This window comes from Amblyomma americanum, chromosome 5, assembly GCF_052857255.1.
Source record: "Amblyomma americanum isolate KBUSLIRL-KWMA chromosome 5, ASM5285725v1, whole genome shotgun sequence".
In the NCBI taxonomy this organism is placed as follows: domain Eukaryota; kingdom Metazoa; phylum Arthropoda; class Arachnida; order Ixodida; family Ixodidae; genus Amblyomma; species Amblyomma americanum.
Window position 1 is genome coordinate 199,057,292 of NC_135501.1, and position 23,188 is coordinate 199,080,479.

Consider the following 23,188-nt stretch of genomic DNA (forward strand, 5'->3'; position numbering starts at 1 on the left):
ACTTCGCGGAACGAACCGACAGATCAGTGGCGTCAAGACTCACGAGCGCTATGGGACGGAGAAGCTATGGTTGAATCGAAAAGAAGGTTAAGAAATTTTTATCACTTGGGCGAGCGAAACAAAAAAAAAGGAGTGTAGCTGAAGAGTGATTCAGCGTATTTTTTAATACGCACGACTACTTTACTCTGATTGGAGTTTTGATAAAGCACTGAAGAATAGTTGTCCTTTCTCAATCATCAAAAACTTTTCTCTCTAGGATGGCTCAAGATTTCCGCAACCACTTACAATGTCAAAACTGCAAGCAAGCTTTTTTTCTTCGCTTCCCATCAGTTGCAATATCTTCGTATTTAAAGGAAGAGGCCTTCTCACCCTCACTCTCTGTGCTTTAAAGCGTCATTATACTACGGAATAAGCTGAGGCATGATGGGAATGAGGCATACCGGAGACGTATACTGCTTTACCGGACGCCCGCTGCTAATGCGCAGTGGCTCCCCCTCACCCCAGCAATGCCTCTACGCATGCGCAGAGGCGTCCGGTAAGCCGGCATACGTCTCCGGTATGATAACAACGCCTAATAGCTTCCTTAACCGCGATTTTCGCTATATGCCCACAAAACGCGCACATTCTCCAAAGTTCTCTGACGCATTGAAAGAAGTTTGTCAGACGAACAAGTGCTGAAGTAGCGTTGGGAGACAGCCAGGGGCATCACGCCGACGACTTTTTCGTAGCACAACTGCGTGACGCGGTCGGGCTCGCCGGGATATCTTTTCTTGGCCTCCGAATCCATCATCTTGCCGAAGGCAAGCGGAAGGAGCTGGTGAACAAGGCTCCAAGCGACCAGGAGCCGAGAGTCATTGCGCGCCATCCGCTTCCGGTCCAGCAGCAACACCACGAATGCCGGAGCGTTGTCTCGCATCACAAGAACGCTGTTCGCTTTGAACCTGTTGGCCGTGGCTTGCTCGATCAGGCGCACCCAATGGCCTGAAACGCGCAAATAGGTTTTCGTTAGTGTACTGTAACAAACCCCGGTCCGGCGGCTATCGAGTTGCCGTTAATAGCCGTCGATAGTGGAGACCTGACATGAGCTAATGACCTCAAGGATTGACATCCTGTGCTTCGTGCATCAAGTCCGCAGCATTCCCCAGCATACAGCAGCATACCCCTAAAGGCCCTCCTTCGAGGGTATTGCATGGGGGAGGGGGGGGGGGGCCTCAGTGGTGTAAAAACATGTACAAGAAACGTCATTAACAAGCAAAAGAACAATAAACAGGCTAGGTATAACGTGGAAAAAAAAATTAAGCACCAAAGAGTAGATAAAGAAGCAGTCGATAAAAAAATATAATACAAAATATTGGTTTAAAGAAAACGATTAGGCATAACAGAAATGAAAAATACTAGTGTACGCATTAGGCACAAAAGAGCAGAAGTAATCGCAAAAGTACAGCAACTGGAAGAAAAACATTTAAAAATTTCGAACATTTCAAACGTTTCAAATGCCAATGTCGCTGCGGGTGACAGCAAGAAATGTGGAGACGTTAGATTCAATGGCTATATGCACTGGTAAATTGTTCCATTCTATGATAGTGCGTGGTATGAATGACTTCGCAAATGCAGATGAACGACACGTGATGCGTTTAACTTCGTGCTGATGGTCACAGCCGAAGCTACGAGAGTAGAATTATTCCGAAACGTCGGTAAAAATCCTTTCCCACACCGTATCATTATGGAAAGATGCCTCGTACTGTATAGGGCTATGAATACGTTTTTTCTGGTGGGATGTTATTTTTTCTTAAACGGACATCTGATTACCTATGCCAATTTTTTTCGAACGGCTGCAGGTCACCTGCCATCAAGAATTCCATTAAAGCTTACGGCATCACAAGTTTCGGCCTAATCTAGTACACACGTGGCAGGGGCACAAGACACCCTCACACTTGCCTATGGTCGCCGTAACACCTTGCACAAAGAGTCGCCCTGCCATATTGAGAAGTAACGCAAGGTGTGGCTCATCGTTGGCGACAAATTACACATATTCATATCTATGCACTGGATATGAAACTGTCGATGCCGGCTTCTGCACCTCCATGTTTATAGTGTCCAAGTGAGGCCATTACCATTGTGTTGATAGTTCAGTGGACAGCCCATATATCTGAACGATGGTATGGTACATGTGAAGTATGGTGGAATATAATTTATGTGATATGGAATTATATGATATAGTATTATATGATATGAACTGGTATCGTATGGTATGGCATGGCATGGCATAGTATGGTATGGTATGGTGTGGTGTGGTACGGTGCGGTATGTTATGGTATGGTATGGATGGTATGGTATGGTATGGTATGGTATGGTATGGTATGGCAATGCAATGCAATGGTATGGTATGATATGGCATGGCAACGGTATGGTATGGTGTGGTGTGGTACGGTGTGGTATGGTATATGGTATGGTATGGTATGGTTTGGTTTAGGGTTTAGGGGGGTTTAACGTCCCAAAGCGACTCAGGCTATGAGAGACGCCGTAGTGAAGGGCTCCGGAAATTTCGACCACCTGGGGTTCTTTAACGTGCACTGACATCGCACAGCACATGGGCCTCTAGAATTTCGTCTCCATCGAAATTCGACCGCCGCGGCCGGGATCGAACCCGCGTCTTTCGGGCCAGCAGCCGAGCGCCATAACCACTGAGCCACCGCGGCGGCTTTGGTATGGTATGGTATGGTGGTGCGGCGTGGGTTAATGCCCTTGTACGTGGAATTGATCGTTCTCTGCTTGACATTCAAATATCGCTGGGAGTCCTCATGCCACTCCTGGCGGCAGCGGTAGAGTTCGTGAGAAACAGGTTGCTCTACCCGAGCAACCCGCGTCACCATACAAGCAGTGGCGAAATCAGGTGAGTTGGGGTATTAGTGCTAGCGCAACAAAAAAATTCTAGAATCGTTGAGGAGCATACACAACCGCAGATATTAGTATCGGTATGATCACAGACTAGAGCTTTCACGCGTCTCTTGTGCTGAACAGAGGAGTTCAAGCAATTAAATGCATGTTAGACGCATATAACATGTCGATCCATTTAAAGAGGTCCTTAATACATAGACCAGCTCTGGACATTCATAGCAGGTGGTGCCGAGTGAACGAGAACGCACCTTCTGAAGCGTAACCTTTCGTGAAGTTTCCGAGTTTGCCCACAGTTCCAAACACGTGCACTAAACGACGCGGCCTGTTAGTTGTCAAATGGTCCATCACTGCAGTAAAAGAAGAGGAAAGATGTATAATGGCACCTTGTGCTTTCACCAGGAGCGAAGCTGCACCAGCCTTCAAAAAAGCACTGACACACACACTGGCTTAATGCTGCAGCTTAGAACAGCGTGGGTTGCGGGCGGTTTCAAAATGTGTCAGCCGTGAATGAGCAGGGAAAACGTATTTATCCGCCTTTTACAACCCCGCAAATGTTACGAGCACCGGAGCATTTAATTCAAGGTTCAAGGTTCGTTTATTACATGTTTATGGTACAAGGTTAGAGAAAAACATTGGAATACAGAAGGAGGTCCCAAAGTCAGAGACTGTGGACGGGACCTCCTGTAAGATCAATTGTAAAAATGAATTACAGACAGCAGATGCAAAAAAAAATTAAAGTTTTTGGTATCATAAATGAGCAGTGAGTGAAATACGAGAAATAATGCAAACCCTTATTTGAATGAAAAATGATTACACACCTAATATCATACAGACCAATACAAAAGACAACTCATTGAATAATATAAATGACAAAACTAGTACCATATACCAAGTAAAATACTATTAGGGGCATTGTAAAAACTGACGGAGAGCGGATTTAAAGGCACAGACATTAGGTGATTGCTTAATGCTAGCTGGTAATGAGTTCCATAATGTGGTGGCAGTGAAACGAACTGTTTGCTTTCCATAATTAGTGTTAGGTTTAGGGAGTAAAAAGTTAACGTTATTAGCAAAACGCGTGTCGTTGCAGTCTATAGACAGTCTATAGACTTCTTATAGACTCTGTTGCCTTCCTATAAATGTCTTTTTGTCTATTCATAGACTATAGACTGTCTAAAGACAAAAATCTACTAAAAGTGCATGGCCATAAATCCATAGACTGTCTATAGGATTTGTATTGCCTACAGACTGTACTCTATAGGATTTGTCTATAGAGAGTATATAGACTTTATAGAAAGAAGTCTATGGAATTTTTCGTATGGATAAGGCGATCAGCTTCGTACTGAGTGATTAAACTCTAACATAGTAGTTTTGTGAGCTCTTCGAACGGCAACTTAATTATCGAGGAAACAGGAAAGGATTATTGCTCGACCCTCCCTCTCACGCTCACCCTGTGCGGACTCAGCCCCGCACCTTACTCTTGTAGTTTGCTTTCCCGCGTTGCACCCTCCCACGGCATCGCCTCGGCTCACGGCCACGTGATTTTTCCGGGTTAGTTACCTTAACTAACAAAGGAGGACGCCACGGACGGCGTGATTGCTGCGCGTGGACAAGGGAGAGCGCAACCCTCTTCGGCTGCGATCGTCGGCGCGAGCGGACGTTTCGCCCGCGGCCTCCGCTCTTCGCTAGCGGGGCGATAAAATGGCGGGGAGACTTGCTCCCGCATCTCGTCCCGTCCGGCCTCGGAGTATCCCTTGCCCTAGCGTGGGCGAACATTCGCTCGGAACCTTGCTGGTGGGTCAGACGGCCTAGATTCCTTAGCGTATCTTGTTGCTAGCTGGCGTTATTGTTGTTGCAGCAATAAATGCCTGTTTCTGCCAACCAGTGTGCCGTTCCTTTGTTCCCTCAGAGCAAGGCCCGCCGTGGTTGGCGTGCGCATGGTAGTGTACGCGATCACGGGGTGGAGTCCTGGCCGTTTAGAATAGTGTCAGCCATGATTAAATGGGGAAAAACATATTTATCAATTTATTTAAACCCCACAACCCTAAGCTGCCCTATAATTCAGTTGCAAGCACTTCGTGGACTGTTGCGATGTGCGAAAAAGTTTTCATTTTTCTCACCTGCCTAGGAAGCGGAGAGAAGATATTTGAGAAGAACATGTCTCAGAGGTTCGTTAGCACACAACGCTCCCGTCGAGGGTGCAAGCATTAATATTCTCTTTGGTGCATAAATGGCACATAATTGAACGCAGGGGTGTCGTTAAGCCGTCAGCCATCATTGTTTATTCGTGCCCGATGATAACCAGGAACTCCTGATCGTTCACTAGAGTCCACGCCTCGTCCTGGGAAGAAATGCATTCAGGGCTTCAACGGCCCCTGTTTGAGTCCGCATTTTTCAGCAACACCTCCTTTACATAAATGGTCTACAGACAGTCTATAGACTTCTTATAGGCTCTGTTGCCTTCCTGTAGATAATTCTTTTGTCTATTCACAGCCTATCGACTGTCTATAGAAAAAAGTCTACTAAAAGAGTACGGCCATAAATATATAGATTGTCTATAGACTGTCTATAGAGAGTCTATAGAATTTATAGATAGAAGTCAATGGACTGTCTATAGACTGTCTGAAGAAATTTTTGTAAGGACTATGCGGCTGCATACCGCGGCAGCACTTTCAGACCGAGCTACACAGCCGGCCTGCATGAGGATCAGGTCCCAGTAGAGTCTACAGACTTAATAGACAGAAGTCAACGGACAGACTATAGACCGTCTAAAGAAATTTTGAAGGGCTATGCGGCTGCATACCGCGGCAGCACTTTTCAGAACGAACAACACAGCCGGCCTGCACGAGAATCAGGTCCCAGCCCGTGAGCGTAACATTATTAACATTGTCTTATCCAAGTTCAAAACTTTTCGGTATATTTCCGATCACTGCAAAGCAGCATATAGGTGCACCCACCGACCCGCTCCGCGCGGAGGATGCGCTCGACGATTGGATCGGAGTCCAGGTGTCGGTCGTAAATATACAAGTACTTCATGTAGAAGAGGTTTAGCGTCAATCCGTTGAACTTCAAGCGGGTCGTCTCCATCCAGTCTTCGTCCTCATTGTTGATCGACATCTGCGGCAACGTGGAGTTTACCAAACTCAGCCGCATATTCTCAGACTCGGTCTCCGTTCACATAACAGAAACAAAAAACGTCAGGGATCGCTGCGGCTACCCACATTGGAGAAATGCGAAAGCATTGACGCCTCCTCGACACTCGTCGCCTCTCTTTGCCCCTATTTGAGTCCATTTACATTTGCTTCTAATTAATTAACTAATTAATATATGTAAGTCAAACTTCTTGTTAGATTAATTATCAGTCATCAAACGCATTTCAAACTTTATTTTCACTTCTTTGCCTATTTTTCCACTATTTTGCCGTCCACGGCTGTTTTCCCATCCGCTCACTACATCGACGTCCGCGCTATTTCGACCTTTTTTACATTATTGGCTCTAATTAATTAACTAATCATCCCACTGGCATCAATTTTTTTTGCGCATCACCCTCACATCGTACTCTAACGATCACAACCATTCGTTTTATGCTACCTCTTCTGAGAACGTCACAATCGCTGCGGACGCGTTTCGGTGGCAGGCTTTGGTGACACGACCCCGTCGACATAGCCCAGAAATGCTTTCGCATTAATAAGGAGAGAAGATTACCCGTACAAGTAACAGTAAACTTGACGATGTTGACGTTTCCTGCCTCGAGAAAGCAAGCTCAATGCCTCGCTCTGTGGGGAAAACGGCGAAGTGTGCCTTCGACATCAGAAGAATACCGCAAGGTTATGGAAAGCAACGGACGGAAAGCAGCGGTGGTAGAGGGACGCTCCGTTCTTAAACAATACCAATAATGAAATAGTAAAAACTTTGAAATCAATAGGTGTATACTTTTCAGCAAATATGGCATGGAATGAACATGTAAGGTATATCGTTAATAAGTTGTCTAGAACTATTGGCATCATGCGTCATCCCTGTTATTTCCTTACTTCAGTTAATGTACTTTTATGTAACTGTTTATTTTCCGCTTCATTAAACTATGTTCTTTAGTATGGTCCACAGCAACAGCAACAAGGATTAGCAAACTGTTAATATTGCAGAAACGGGTCTTACGCCTGGTCTGTAATGTTCCGTATATCGCTCCCATACTGCACACATATTTAAATAGAATGTCGTTCCTATTACATCTTTATACAATTACAATTTATGCCGCCTTTATACACTTGGAATATTAAAAAGTAATGATGTGTTAACTAAGCTAGCAGGTTTGCAGAAACTCCACCGCCTATAACATGTTGAAGTCATGGATTATTGGCACGAGTCGCACAACGCAACCGCGTGCTATCCGAGGCTAGCAAATGCTGCGTTGACAATGTTATGCACAGCTCATGCCAGCTGTGATGTTGAGAGAACGTTCTCTCAGCCGAGATACCTCCAAAGACCGGAAAAGCTTCGTATGAAAACCGAAATGCTGCGCATGTAGATGATTAGGTGTGCTAACAAGGACGTGTAAAAAAACTCGATGACCAGCTTCTGTGAATAAATTGTTTCATGTCGCATAACTGATCCAGTCTCTCTATTCAGAGTAATTGTTAATTAGCAAAAAAATCGCCGAATTGCGGAATATTTTCTTGAAAATTCCAATTTTCTTAAACGTAGCCCTAATTGTTACCCTCCCATTTTAAAAAATCGAATAAGTTCTGAGTTTAGCCCCAAAAAAACACGAATTTCGGAATTTTTTATTATATTTTTTCCACAAAAAAACTGATTTCTCCTATAAAGTTGAAAAATGGCGCCCGATTTTTATCCTCGAATTTGTAAAAATATAGTGCCCGAAAACGAAGAACCGTATATATAAATAGGGCGCTACAGCTGGCCGACGATGTTTTGGTTTTGGCGTTAAGAGTATCTAGAATGAGTGCCTACGTATATATTGCTGCATTTATACGCTTACATAGAAAAAATAGATTTATAAACCTTGTTATTTGATCTTCCTTTGACACGTTGCCCAACGGTGATTCTTCCAGCGAGTGACAGCTTCTAAAGCAAGCACTAGCAACTCACACTACATAAAATTAAAAAAAATGGCAGCGGCTTAACTTTGCTAACCCTGGGATTGAACGAAAAGCAAGTACGCTTGCTAAGCGTCTGAGGCTCGTCCATGGCAGCTCCGCTACACGCTCGCGACAGCCGTTCTATAAATACCCACACGACCACGTGACTATGACACGTGGTCTTAGGACGCCCACATCGGACGTCATCACCTGGCTTCACATCACCCCATCGGATGCTCTTAAGGTCAAAGATCAACCCAAAGGACACCCAATGTTAAAGGTCAAAGGTCAACTACCGGTCATAGGCCAAGGTCAAAGGTCAAGGGTTTGACACCATAACTGTAGCCCATATGGTCATACAAGGCTATCGTTGGTTGAGCTCAAGGTCGTTCAAGGTCATTATCCGGCCTACGCGACGACTGCTGTACCTAGCGTAGTGAAGCTTTTCGCTTCGAAAACGGTGAACCGTGTGTCATTGGAACATGAGGCCTTCACAGTGAACCTGCGGCAGAGACGAGGCAAGCGTACGTCCAGAATCGGCTCTTGAGAGAGACCCAGTTTGACGCTGAACTTGACGAAGGCTGGAAAGCCGTACACGAAGCTGAGGTATACCAGCCGGCGCACGATGTCGAAGTTTGGGGCGTGGTCAATGTTGGAGATATCGAGGCGGAGCTTAGACAGGAACGCCTTCACCGCACCAACCTGCACTCGATGCATACAAGGCATGGTGTCAGCGGCGGCTAAGGTGACGTTCTTTTGTTATATTCATCAGCGCAAGCGTAAAGGCCTCCGTGCACCCATACATCCACATTCCCTAAGTCGCATCTCACACATAGGAGGTATTTCTCCGCCATAATTTTGCAGTTAATCGTTCGCACAACATTGATATCAACATCGCCAGCAGCGGGAATTAAGGAAAAAGCGCTGCTGACTCATCAACAATATGAAGACAGGGACCCCTCCACACTGGTATGATGAGGCCCGATGCTTCAACCCGCGTTTCAGAACTTCGTCCCGAATTATTATTCGCTTTGGTTTCGAAGCCCTATGGACGTCACACGCGCCTGACCTATACATATGTTATAGTATAAATAGAATACTTGTATATTGTACCTCTCCCCCCTTTCCTTTCTGTCTATCCCCTCACCTCTTTCATTTCATTTCTCGATTCTGCCTGCTATCCATTTATTTCCCCTGCCCCAGCTCAGGTGCTTCCTAAAGCGATGGCAGATGCCGGGACTAGCATAAATCTTTTTCCTTCCTTTTTATTACTTTAAATAAACCACTGCTACTACTACTACTCTCAAAGATCTCGTCTTACAATTTATGCAGTTAGGAGCATTCGGGCTTACGTTCCAAAAAAAAAATTAAAACATGTAAAATGCTCGTTTCTAAAAGCATTTCGCCCTCAATATAAAATACTAGCTCAGCGTCAGCAGTATGTTGCATTTTATCGGAGGTCAATTCAGTGGGTGTAACCGTCGCACACAGGAGGGTAAGCGGTATATCACATCTATATAAATCACATATCAGGCTCGTATACTTGTACATTAGTCTAACTTAAACGAATGTCACCACCTGTAACTGTAATTCGAAAAAATGCAAATCTTGGCTAGCTATAGTTTTATGCAGCACTATACCTATCACATGTGTTCGATGCTAACGACGGTGAATTCAACAGCGCAAAAGTCGCCGAAAAAACAATTCTGAACTGGGCATTGGCCAATATAATGCTGCGAACGCTACAGCAGCCTTCACAACGACATCTCAACGCCCGAAGTTCGCCTAGAAACACCTGTGGAAACATGCCACTTCAAGCGGCCCATGTACTAAATGACTCTCGCCTTGTGCTACTGTCCGATAGACTAGTACCCAGTGAGGCGTAACAGGGAGCGCCTGCTCATGTGGTCCTGGTTTGAAGGGCCAATGTTAGCCTCGTTGGAGGACCTCTTGTCGCGCACCTAGGACCATGATAAGGGGCTTTCGATCTATCATGCCCTCTTTCAACCTAATCTTCCCTACTGCCACCTAATAAGGAGAAGTACCACTCCAACTAAAATAAACAAACTATTAGTGCTACAGATAAAGCCATTAAAAGCGATAGCCAACGTTTCACATTTATCGCCCTCGGCACAGCTATTTTCTGGATACAATATTCTAAAGGTATGTAGGTTATAGTAATATCGATTATTAACAGTGTATAAGAACCAAATTCGTCAGAACGTTAGTTTACTTATCTGCATATCTAACCTCAGAGAAAATCCAGCACCTCACCTAACACAGCAACATGAATATTGGTACATACCACGACCACGCACGAATTATGGTTTCCAAGCCCTAAGGCATGCATTACCCTCTGCTTTGAACCAATCTGGTCTCACCAAAGATAACTCTTCAACCATATCTTCAAAGAGATTGCTCGGGCTGCTTCCGTAGTGTCTTCCTCACTTTCGTGTTGTTAACCTCTGTTTCAAGTTGTTTTTGTGTTTTCTGTATTATCAGTCTTTCAGAATAATAATATAATTGGTTTTTGGGGAAAGGAAATGGCGCAGTATCTGTCGCATATATCGTTGGACACCTGAACCGCGCCGTAAGGGAAGGGATAAAGGAGGGAGTGAAAGAAGAGAGGAAGAAATAGGTGCCGTAGTGGAGGGCTCCGGAATAATTTCGACCACCTGGGGATCTTTAACGTGCACTGACATGGCACAGCACACGGGCGCCTTAGCGTTTTGCCTCCATAAAAACGCAGCCGCCGCGGTCGGGTTCGAACCCGGGAACTCCGGATCAGTAGCCGAGCGCCCTAACCACTGAGCCACCGCGGCGGGTTCTTTCAGAAATGCAAAAAAAAGTCCAAGTCAGAACTGATTTATAATTGTAGAAACTGTTAAGCTACCCACGTGTTTTATGAATCCATTATCATTTCTTGAAGTTATTATGATCCCTAATATTTCGTGACATTGCTGAGCACCACCCTGCCGAACACACCATAGGTGATGGTGAGCATTCTCAAGTCATTGTTACACGGCTTTTTCTCTCTTCACCTCAGAAATGTACTTTACAGCCGCCGCGGTGGCTCAGTGGTTAGGGAGCTCGACTACTGATCCGGAGTTATTGGGTTAGAACCCGACCGCGGCGGCCGCGTTTCGATGGAGGCAAAACGCTAAGGTGTCCGTGTGCTGTGCGATGTCAGCGCACGTTAAAGATCCCCAGGTGGTCGAAATTATTCCGGAGGCCTCTACTACGGCACCTCTCTCTTCCTTTCTTCTCTCAGTCCCTCCTTTATCCCTTCCCTTACGGCGCGGTTCAGGTGTCCGCAGATATGTGAGACAAACACTGCGCCATTTCCTTTACCCAAAAACCAAGCTTTCAATTTTTTTTCAATTTACGATGTGCTGTATTAATACCAAATACTCGGCCCGCGGCGGGACGAAAAAAATAAAGTTGTTATAACCTCATCTGTTCAATAATTCCTGTACATATATTTCGTCGCTCTCGTGAAATAAAGTCATCACGGGTTCATCAGCGCAAGTCCGGTTCACAAAATATGAAGGGATGATCAGATATCTGATGAGACACTTTTGTGAAGGCAGTTGAATTTACCCTGGCTGATTACTCCAGTGACTTTACTGAATGCTTTTTCTCTATACCATGGTTGCACACACGCAACAAAATTTATCTGGAAGGTGATGTAGAAAGTGGATCGAGAGTTGCTGTGGGAGGTTGGGCAGTCCCAGAGCAAGGAAGATTGGGTGGGGACGTGGCTGGTGGGTTCTGCTTTCCCACTGCCTCTTCAAGGAATTCGTTTTGGCGGTCGCTTTTTCTTTCCGCTCCTGCGTGAGATTCAATCAGGTGTAGGCCTTGTGAAGGGCGAGTGTAGCTGTATTAGTGGTGGGTGGCGCTTTTGGAAGGTACAGTTCGTTGGATGGGAGGTGAATGGCGCTCCTGCAGAGTTCAGGTTGGCAGGGGTGGGGGTGACGTGGAGCGCTGGATCCAATGTGGTGGTGGGTGGGCGGGCATGCAATCTCTTAGCTAGGCAGTACTGTATGGAGGCGGCTGTTTGGGGGGAGCGGGTGCTTCTGGAGGAAAAAGGTCACTTCAACAGACGTCACACTTCCCGGATAGAGGGGGTGGGGTGACAGTAGCTCTGCTTTCGCAGTAAAAGAGCGAACTGGGACAGAGACAAGGAGGTGACACACTTGGACCCTGCCTCATTTCGCAGTGCTTATCGCAATGGTAAACCAGCTGGTCCAAGCTTCTGTTCTAGCAGCTGGCGGAGGTACCATGACTGTATCCTCTAGCCACCGACACCAGGGTAGCATGAACCGTACGTAGGCTATGTGAAATAGAGACCATGTTTCTCATTAAAGCCACTGCACACAACCACAAACCCCTTACATGCCACGAGCTGAAGCTCAAGCCAGCCAATAACATTTCTTTTCGTCCATAATATTAAGATGCGAATACGTATATTTCCCAGTTGGGAAGTATCAGTATGAATACTCCTGCATGGATGCAGGTATCAGCCCTTGCAGCACAGGGCATCGGCCGAATACTTCAAACGTGTTGGCAAATGCTGGTACTTTGTAAGACCGCTCCTTCCCAACAGTACAGTAATCGTTATACTAGTATAACAATTACCGTATTTTCTCGCAATCACTGAACGTTGGATCTACTGTTAAGCGGATGGAGATCGTTTCAAGTGATGTAGGCACTAATCAACCCTTACCTGGTATCCCTTGGGGTTGGATGCGAGGCTGACGCATGCCCGGTACAGGCCGGCCGCCTTCTCCGTCGCCCTCTGAAATCTGGCCGGGATGTCCATGGTGGTCAGCATGTGTTTGATGGCTTCTTCCGTGCGGGCTCCCAGCTGATTGAAAGAGGGGGGCATCAGTAGTAAGTAGCCCTGAAGACTATTTTGTTCGGCTACGTTAGCTGATTAGGATATGTCAGTGTGGCTCTTTTCTTTTACTGGGTTCTGAGCGCAATGTTGTCTTCCCCAGCAGAAATCCAGAAATATTTTTCTGCATAAGAAGCCACACTAGCAGCCACTACCAGCACGCGCATATCATACGGGACAATTTCAATTAGGCAGTGCGTAAAATGTGATAGAAGCCAATACGTTCTTAGTTTATTTATTTATTTATTTATTTATTTATTTATTTATTTATTTATTTATTTATTTATTTATTTATTTATTTATTTATTTATTCATTCATTCATTTAGCTCAAATATATTGAAGGCCAGTCGAGCATTGCTTAGGACCAAATGTGAAAGAGAACTTGTTGTCAAGATCAGATAGTATAATATGTGGGCTGTGTAAATGTGAAAAAAAAACGAATATAGGCCGAGAAATCATGTTTCAGTTGGATATTAAAGAAGTACAAAAACACAAAAGAATTATGTTTTCAAAGCAACAATCTGAACATCAAGTTCCTAACAGATGAGAGCTCAAAACACTAGGAAAACGAATGCACGTGACTAAGAAGTAGCAATTCAAAATAAAAACAACCAAAATAAAAGATGTCTAATCACGGATTTAAAATCTAACAGAAATAAAAAATTTGTTTTGTGCCTCCCCCAAGCCCACCGCGGTGGCTCAGTGGTTAGGGCGCTCAGCTACTGATCCGGAGTTCCCGGGTTCGATCCCGGCCGCGGCGGCTGCGTTTCGAAGGAGGCAAAACGCTAAGGCGCCCGTGTGGCGTGCGATGTCAGTGCGCGTTAAAGATACCCATGTGGTCGGAATTATTCCGGAGCCCTCCACTACGGCACCTCTTTTTCCTTTGTTATTTCACTCCCTCCATTGTCCCTTCCCTTACGGCGCAGTTCAGGTGTTCAACGATATATGAGACAGATACTGCGCCATTTCCTTTCCCCAAAAACCAGTTATTATTATTACTCCACCAACCCCTGTATATTTCACAGAGTCGGTTTGGTAGCGCACGTCTCAACAACAGCGGTCGGTCGAAAACGAACACACCTTCCTGATGGCGTCTTGTCCCCCTGAGAATGTGCTGCACACGAAGTTGTAGAAGTCGTCGCATGGTGCGTAGGTCCTGTTGAGCGCCTCCTTTATTAACTGTGCAGCGACTTCAGCTCCGTTCGGAAGGGGCGTAGTTGTAAAATCTGCCGACGTTGGAGCTCTCCTCGTTCTGGTCACTGTCGGCGGGACAGAGATACACCGAATGGAAGGTTAGTACCAGGAAGACGACGTCCTTATAAAAATGGCCTATAGACAGTCTATAGACTTCCTATAGACTCTATTGCCTCCATATAGATATTTTTATCTATTCATAGTCTAAAGACTGTCTATAGACAAAGTTCTAATAAAAGTTTGGTTTGGTTTATGGGGGTTTAACGTCCCAAAGCAACTCAGGCTATGAGGGACGCCGTAGTGAAGGGCTCCGGAAATTTCGACCACCTGGGGTTCTTTAACGTGCACTGACATCGCACAGTACATTTAATAAATGTGTATGACCATAAATCTAAAGATATTTTATAGACTGTCTATAGGATCTGTATTGCCTATAGACACTTCACTAGACAGCCTGTAGACATTATTGACACAAGTCTATTGACAGTCTATAGACTGTCTAAAGAAATTTTTTCAGGGCGGGTACACCTTTGGTGGTTGCACAGATAATAGGGACGTTGTGGACTGATTGAAGTTTGCCTGTACCGATATCTTACCTCATTTTAATCAACAACAAGGTATATACTTTCGACGAAAACAAATAATCTATTTGCTAGATAAAAAGCAGGAAGATTAAATTTTGTTGTCGCCTCTACCATCCGTATCCGCCAGCAAACTGCGGTGCGGTCAAGGAATTTTTAGGCGTGAATCCCTGAGGCCAAGCTGCACCGCCATTCACTTCTAAACGTGGATCACGGAAACATTTTTTTTTTGCTAGTGACGTCACGAATTTCAATTGAGAGACGAAAGAAAAATGTTTAATTTTAACTTCAATTTTCTCAAGCAAAAATTACAGGATTGCATTTCAATCTTCCCCGCCGCGGTGGCTCAGTGGTTAGGGCGCTCGACTACTGATCCGGAGTTCCCGGGTTCGAACCCGACCGTGGCGGCTGCTTTTTTATGGAGGCAGAACGCTAAGGCGCCCGTGTGCTGTGCGATGTCAGTGCACGTTAAAGATCCCCAGGTGGTCGAAATTATTCCGGAGCCCTCCAATACGGCACCTCTCTCTTCCTTTCTTCTTTCACTCCCTCCTTTATCTCTTCCCTTACGGCGCGGTTCAGGTGTCCAACGATATATGAGACAGATACTGCGCCATTTCCTTTCCCCCCAAAACCAATTAAAAAAAATTAAAAAAAAATTCAATCTGTTTAAGAGCGTAAATGCAAAATCCTTTCTTTTTCCCCTTTTTCTATCTCCATTTTTTATTTTTCTTGATGTCTGAAATTTTTGTTTTCATTTTTATTACAATTTTATATTTTCATTTTTATTTTTATTTTTTCATATATACTAAGTAAGCCTTCTTGCGCACTTACACTTTTTCATCGAATCAGTAACACAAAACCTGCTACAAAAACGGCATTTATTTTCATTAATTCATTTTAGTTAATTAAATAATTAAAATTCATCAACCAAACTTTTCCCATTTCAAGATCTACTCACGCACTATCTAACACATTCTAGATTTTGCACATTTATCTCCACAAAACCACATAATCGTGCGGACAAAATTTGAGGACACTTTTTACTGACGCAACATAACCATATAATGTTTCTGCATTAATAAATGCTTGCTTTGCTATTCAAGAAACATCAGCATGCCCCCAAAATACAAAACATTCGATTTTTGTTGGATGGAATTGTCCCTTCAAGCGCATGGCCCTGCCCTTGCATTTTTACAGAGTAAAAAATCCATCCAAAATCCCAAATTCTAACCACTTCAACCCGCCGCGGTGGCTCAGTGGTTAGAGTACTCGGCTACTGACCCGGAGTCCCCGGGTTCGAACCCGACCGCGGCGGCTGCGTTTTTATGGAGACAAAACGCTAAGGCGCCCGTGTGCGTGTGCGATGTCAGTGCACGTTAAAGATCCCCAGGTGGTCGAAATTATTCCGGAGCCCTCCACTACGGCACCTCCCTCTGCCTTTCTTCTTTCACTCCCTCCTTTATCCCTTCCCTTACGGCGCGGTTCAGGTGTCCAACGATATATGAGACAGATACAGCGCCATTTCGTTTCCCCAAAAACCAATTATATTATAACCACTTCAATGACACGTTATCTCTCTTTCTCACCTCCTTCTTCGCTTCTCTTTCTTAATAATTTGTGTCCGCTAAGAGTAACACAGTTAAAACGCCCGTTCCTTTCTTCGTAACCCCCTCTCTCACTAGAGAAGCGCCCTCATTCGAAACCTCTTGCTCGTTTTTTCCTTCGTTGAGACGTAACGGCAGCAGATTCATTATTGCTAGCGAACAAGTAAATTTCTTGGTTGCTACGACGTTGAAGAGAGTGCGGCCAACTTTTTCACGACCGAAACGACGGCCGTTCGGCAAAGCGACCGTAATCGCGCTGTTTTCGGTTGAAACTCGCAGCGTATGAAAAAAAAACACGAGAAGACACTTAAGCGTCGCATTAAAGATATGACGCGATGCTTAGTGGATTAGGCTTTCGATTCTGAACATTTTTACACCTTTGAATCCATTTTCTTTGTTTTCAATTGTTTAAATTATTTAATTGATCAATTACGCACTCAAAATTTTCTTAATTAGCATCATCGAGCATTCGCTTTTCATTCTGATCATTCTGACACCTTTGAAAAAAAATGAAAATTGGTTTTAAGGGAAATGAAACGGCGCAGTATCTGTTGCAGAAGTACTTGCTGTTGGGCTAGTTGGTTCATCATAAAGTTGAATGGCGCAAGGGGACGAACACAGGAAGACACAGAGAGGCGCTCTTTCTGCCTCTGTCTTCCTGTGTTCGTTCCCTTGCGCCATTCAACTTTATGCAGTATCTGTCTCACATATCGTTGGACACCTGAACCGCGTCGTAAGGGAAGGGATAAAGGAGGGAGTGAAAGAAGATAGGAAGAAGGAGGTCACACCTTTGAACCCCTTTATCCAATTTTTTATTTAATTAATTAATCAATTCATTGCAACGATTTCATTAACTCGTCATCGCCTATCACAGACTAATCAATCATCAATCACTAGAAGCACAAATTACCATGATACGATTTTTTTTTTTTTTGTACGCAGCCCCCGATTAGTTCCGACACGTGGTGCTGACTACGCCGACAGCTTCTCAACCGAAATAGCTTCATACGCTGTCGCGTAAAAGCCTTAAGAATCGCCAGGAAGAGCATTTTTTACCTGCTGGCCTCGATGTGTAGCGTTTGCTTCCGATGGGCACAGAACCGCCAATCCTTCTGCTTCCGATGATCTCCTCGTCGACGCCTTCACCGCGGCTGTCATCTGCATCGCACCGAGTCATCGCAAGCCATATTAGTATGGAATAGGATGTGTCCACGGGACTTCACTCGCGCCATTTTGTGGTACAGCGCGCAGCTTCAGCAGTGAAAGTCATGAAAGCCACCGAATAGATGCACCTGCTGCATTTTACCGTGCTACACGCACCACATAATGGCGTCCACACAGATGTCCAGCATACTTATGGCCTGACCAGACATAACTAGGACGAGTGTGACCGTTAAAAGTAGTTTTCCTTTGCAGTGCGCAAGCGCCGAGAACTGAAGCGTAATAGTATACGCTGCGGTTATGGTTCAAGTGTTTTGTGTTTAGGCCGCCGCGGTGGCTCAGTGGTTACGGTGCTCGGCTGCTGACCCGAGAGACGCGGGTTAGATCCTGGCCGCGGCGGTCCAATTTCGGTGGAGGTGAAATTCTAGAGGCCCGTGTACTGTGCGATGTCGGTGCACGGTAAAGAACCCCAATTGGTCGAAATTTCCGGAGCCATTCACTACGGCATCGTTCGGAACCTCTGGTGACAGTTGGCTCGTAATCTTTCTCAACAGGCAGATGTCTTACTATCCTTTTCATCGTCTATGACAGCACATCGACGTTGTAACGTACGAATGCAACTGTACCACAGCCGGTATATATATCGTGTATTGAGTAGTCTGAGCCATTCCTCAGTCCTCTCGAAAGGAAATCATGCGGACAGTCACTAGAATATCCCTCTACGTCACTTCCTTCAGCGAACCTTCTGCCGTCAGTTACCATGACCACCGCGAGATCCAGTCCAGTGTTTGCACAGAGTGAACCTAAACGTGTTTACGCATTCCAAAAACCGGTCGCGGCGTTTTCACAGGTCAACTCGCTCTATATACCGGGTGTCCCAGCTAACTAGAGCCAAGGGTTAAAAAATCACTTATTAGAGGCAGGCGAGTGAAACCAGTTGCATATTGGTGGCAGCCATCTTGCGCACCACAGGCATTTTTTTGTTTCGCAAATAAACCACGTGACTGACGTACTTGCGCGTCGGATCGTGCAGCTCTCAAGCGTGGTTTGAGCGAACGAAATCGCCTGCGGCCTTTACTCGACGGCCCCGAAGCAGCGGCAGGCCGATATGTTGGCGGCGGCAACTCGCACAGTCATGTGTGCCACTGCCTGACGCAGAGGAGAAACTACCGCCAACATATCGGCCTGCCGCTGCTTCGGGGCCGTCGAGTAAAGGCTGCAGGCGATTTCGTTTGCTCAAACCACGCTCGAGAGCAGCACGATCGTGGCACGCAAGTGCGTTAGTCACGTTGTTTCTTTCGTATTTAGCGGGCTTTTTTTACAGCTGGGAAAAAAAGACGCACGAGAGGATTTCCTTATCGTAAATGGCGGAATAGGGGTTTCGGAAGGTGCTCGACAACTCTTCGAGTGCAATTTGTCGTCTAAAGTCAATATTTATTAATTACGATAACTAATTAAACTTAATTAAATTATTAATTATTTGCAAAACAGAAAATTGCCTGTGGTGCGCAAGATGGCTGCCACCAATATGCAATTGGTTTCACTCGCCTGTCTCTAATAAGTGATTTTTTAACCCTTGGCTCAAGTTAGCTGGGACACCCGGTATACCTCAAACGTAGTGTTCCCACTTTTCACGGTTAAAGGTATACCCCAACCTCAGCGCCATCTGGCAAAGGACGCTCAGGCGGTCTTCGCGGCTAACGTTCTTCAATCGTAGAATCCTCACCAGCGGCCATCGTTCCGGCGTATACGAAGGTGGCCAGTGCAGCAAGTCCAACCAGAACCAGGCAGAAGACGATGGCACTGATCGTCGCTCTGGTCTCGAAGTCCCTGCGCGACGATTAGCGTCGAACTGCGTATTTAGGCCCACGACAACGCATCACAACGAGAACTGGCAGGACATACTAGGAATGGCACGCGGCAATGTGCAAGGCTTTGATGAACACTAACGCGCTACGGCAGTCTGCATCGCCCCGGCAGGCTATGGCAAGGGCAGGAATGACGACCGCCACGCTATGTTCGTTAGTTGTATATATTTCAGCATGGTTCGCCGCAGTGAAGCCTCCCGCTTTTCATTTCCGCCGCAGCTCGTATGTGAACGTGCCCCAGAACAGCATGTTGTGGTTCCAGGTAGTATAGTAGTAGAAAGTGGCTTATTAAAATAATAATAATAAAAAGGAAGGGAAAGATTTTTGCCAGCCCCGACATCTGCCATCGATATTGAATGACCTTAGCTGGGGCAGCGGAAATGAAGGATAGCAGGCAGAATGGAGCAATGAAATGAAAGAGGTGAGGGGACAGGAAGAGAGGATAGGGGGGAGAGGTAACATGCGCAAAAAATATTTATACAATGATAAATATGTACAGGTTGCGCGCGTGATTAGTTCATGATGAAGCATCGGGTGCAGCCAGGTTCCAGGTGACAGGTTTGTCATCGCGTGTGTAAGAATTGAATGCGGCACGGAGATACTTATGATAGGCGAGTGAACGTGCATTCGTCTGTGGTGTTGCTTTCATTTTGTTTTTGTTTTGATTTGTTTGTGTTGCTTTGTTTTTGCTTAGCTTTTTCTTTGTTTTTACTTTGTTTTTTTTCATATCCCTACTGTTCCCGCCCTGCTGCTGCCGTGAACAGGTTTTAGGACACGTCAAGCTGCTCTCCGCAGCTTTTTTTCCTCAAACCCGCCCATAATTTACTCTATAGCATACGTCGTTTATGGGAAATTTGTATTGTACTGTATTGTATTGTATTGTATTGTATTGTCTCATACTGGCCTGCTTTGTCGGCAGCGTTGGGAGACCGCAGTGTGACCAGATAGAAAATTCAGCCAGGACTTACTCTGTTTTACTGGCTGAAATATTCAGAAAAGCAATTTGAGGCTTCCGCGAGGAACACGAGAGGTTAAATACTGTTCATTTCAAATAAGCCGAGTTACACAAGTGAAACCAGCGGGCAACACCAGCATGAAACTAAGGGCGGCCACGAGGAACCGCCGTTCTAACAGTAACCAGGAGCGCGAACGTTCATTTTCTGCTAGGTTCATGCACAGTACTTATATTGGTGTTTAAGCGTAGAAGAACGCACAATAGCGGGCAACCTTAACGTCGGAACCGTACTGCCTTCGTCTATAATCCCGTTCACACGAAGCAGTTTTCATAGTACTTACACGTGTCCTCCACTACCTGGCTGAATCCAGCGCCTGCATACGACAGAAATAAAAAAAACAAGGAAACACCTGAACTCTGTGGTTAGGCCTAAGGCTGAGGTCATATTTTCGTCGTTACGCAGCGTTTATACAAGCGAAGCCTTCAAGCATAATAATAATAATAATAATAATGATAATAATTGGTTTTTGGGGAAAGGAAATGGCGCAGTATCTGTCTCATATATCGTTGGACACCTGAACCGCGCCGTAAGGGAAGGGATAAAGGAGGGCATCTCTTCACAGTTTCTCGTTTGGCGCTATTCACAGACGTCCGCTTTGCAGTGTTGGATAGTTACTGCTTGCTTTCAGCTACGTTACTCCCGACCCACGTCCATGCTTACCTGACCACGCCGATTCATACGGAGAGGTACCAGCGCTGGAAAACATATATGGTGCGCTCGTACTTTCGCAACGTCCTCTGCAACCGATGAAGCACGCAAACGACCGTGAAAATAAAATTTGTTTGGTTTCGCTCACATATATCCTCTTGATGGCGCGGTCTTGATCAAACCATAGTAAAGAAATAAATACGAAATAATAAAACGATTACGACTATGGTTACGGCGATGCAAAGCGAGCTGTAACGCTGCACTGCACAATTAATAATAATAATAATAATTGGTTTTGGGGGAAAGGTAATGGCGCAGTATCTGTCTCATATATCGTTGTACGCCTGAACCGCGCCGTAAGGGAAGGGAGAAAGGAGGGAGTGAAAGAAGAAAGGAAGAGAGAGGTGCCGTAGTGGAGGGCTCCGGAATAATTTCGACCACCTGGGGATCTTTAACGTGCACTGACATCGCACAGCACACGGGCGCCTTAGCGTTTTCCCTCCATAAAAACGCGGCCGCCACGGTCGGGTTCGTACCCGGGTACTCCGGATCAGTAGCCGAGCGCCGTAACCACTGAGCCACCGCGGCGGGTTGCACAATTAAGTCGTGACTCGATAAAACAGAAGGTAACGCCTGCACCTATCGGATGTAACTCAAAGCCTCACGTAGCTGAACCTGTAGAAACAAAGCCTCTCAGTAACGCAGGCCACATAGATATAGAGAGGCTATGCGCACGCTTGCCTTGAGATGACGATGGCCATGGGGAGCCCTAAAAGTAAAAAATACAGAAGGAGACGTTGGGTTAACCTGACGTGAACCGGGACGAAGAGGTTGCGTTGGAAAAGCTGAGATAGACCCGGGCCTGGACAAGGGGCTAGAGCCCGAAAGACGTGGCTGCAGAGCCTCTTCTTCTTCTTCTTCTTCTTCTTCTTCTTCTTCTTCTTCTTCTTCTTCTTCTTCTTCTTCTTCTTCTTCTTCTTCTTCTTCTTCTTTTTCTTTTTCTTCTTTTTTGTCTTCTTCTTCTTTTTCTTTTTCTTTTTCTTCTTCTTCTGCTTTTTCTTCTGCTTCTTCTTCTTCTTCTTTTTTTTCTTCTTCTTCTTTTTTATCTTCTTCTTCTGCTTCTTCTTCTTCTTCTTCTTCTTCTTCTTCTGCTTCTTCTTCTTCTGCTTCTTCTTCTTTCTTCTTCTTCTTCTTCACCCCAGGTATATGGCACATACCCACGCGGGGGGATTGGCCAAGGTGTAGTTGAATAAACAAAGAAGTTTCCATGGAAGATGACAAAATTGTAGCACCAATTGCAGAGCCTCGGGTCGCCATTTTCTTCTTCACCGATCGCGGCGATCGCGCCTCGAGGCAGGGTAGGCTGAAGAGAAAGAAGACAGTTTAAGTAGGTCTCAATGGGGAAAATCGGTGGGGTGGTCACGTGATCAGGTACAAACTTTCGAGTGCTTTTGCGTCTTAAATGTCAGTCTTTCAGCGCAGTGCCGTATTTTCACGCGAGACCTACGGCGGGGAACAGGACCTTTAAAAAACGCTGCCCTTATCGAAGCTAAGCTTTAAGAGATAGAAGCCGAATCGAATCTGAACCGGATGCCGAACTCTAATCGAGGGACGCAGTCCATTCCGTCTGATGGTGACAAACTGCAGAAGAGGAAGAAGAAGAAGAAGAAGGACTGCATGTCCGTCGCGTCCTGCTGGGCGCTTCAGGACTCCACTTTGCTTTTTTTGCGGACATCGCTATTCCCGACATGTGAGTAGTAGTTTAGTTCCACAGACGACCGTTCTATACAGGCGTCGCTACTAATCTGCTTGTCTACATCACGTTCAGTGGCTTCGCTCAAAATAATCCCATGCAGCCCTATTAAGGCGAAAGCCTTTCTTGGCTCATGAGTGGCGTGGACGGAAGTTGTAGACAGAGGCTGTCCGCAAAAGTCTCCGCATGAACTGTCAATCATAAGTTGTATGGTAATAAATAATGTTCGAGTCCCGTGAAGGCGATGGGTTCGAGTCCCGCGAAGGTCATTCAGACGTCACGATAGCCATGAACGTCGACATAGTTTGCCCGTCTTCGAAACGGACGTCACAATAGCCATGGACGCCGACATAGCTAAGCCTACTTCCCGTAACATAAAAATGAAAGAGGGGGAGAAAGAGAGGAAAGGGAAAGACTTTCGCATTTCCCTCTTAAGCAGATTTAAATGAGCTTTAGATTTAAATGAGATTT

The 23,188-nt window shown here is 45.5% G+C and overlaps 1 protein-coding gene across 1 annotated transcript; it reads right to left on the minus strand.

Moving 5' to 3' along the window:
- Nucleotides 1-583: 583 nt before the first annotated feature.
- Nucleotides 584-19,168, minus strand: LOC144134514 (uncharacterized). The gene is made up of 8 exons (XM_077667423.1): nucleotides 19,159-19,168; nucleotides 17,328-17,429; nucleotides 13,973-14,151; nucleotides 12,721-12,861; nucleotides 8,523-8,696; nucleotides 5,856-6,015; nucleotides 3,147-3,245; nucleotides 584-981 (listed from the first exon to the last, which is right to left on the minus strand). The coding sequence occupies exons 1-8, from the start codon at nucleotides 19,166-19,168 to the stop codon at nucleotides 584-586; spliced, it is 1,263 nt and encodes a 420-aa protein (XP_077523549.1).
- Between the last annotated feature and the right edge of the window lie 4,020 nt (nucleotides 19,169-23,188).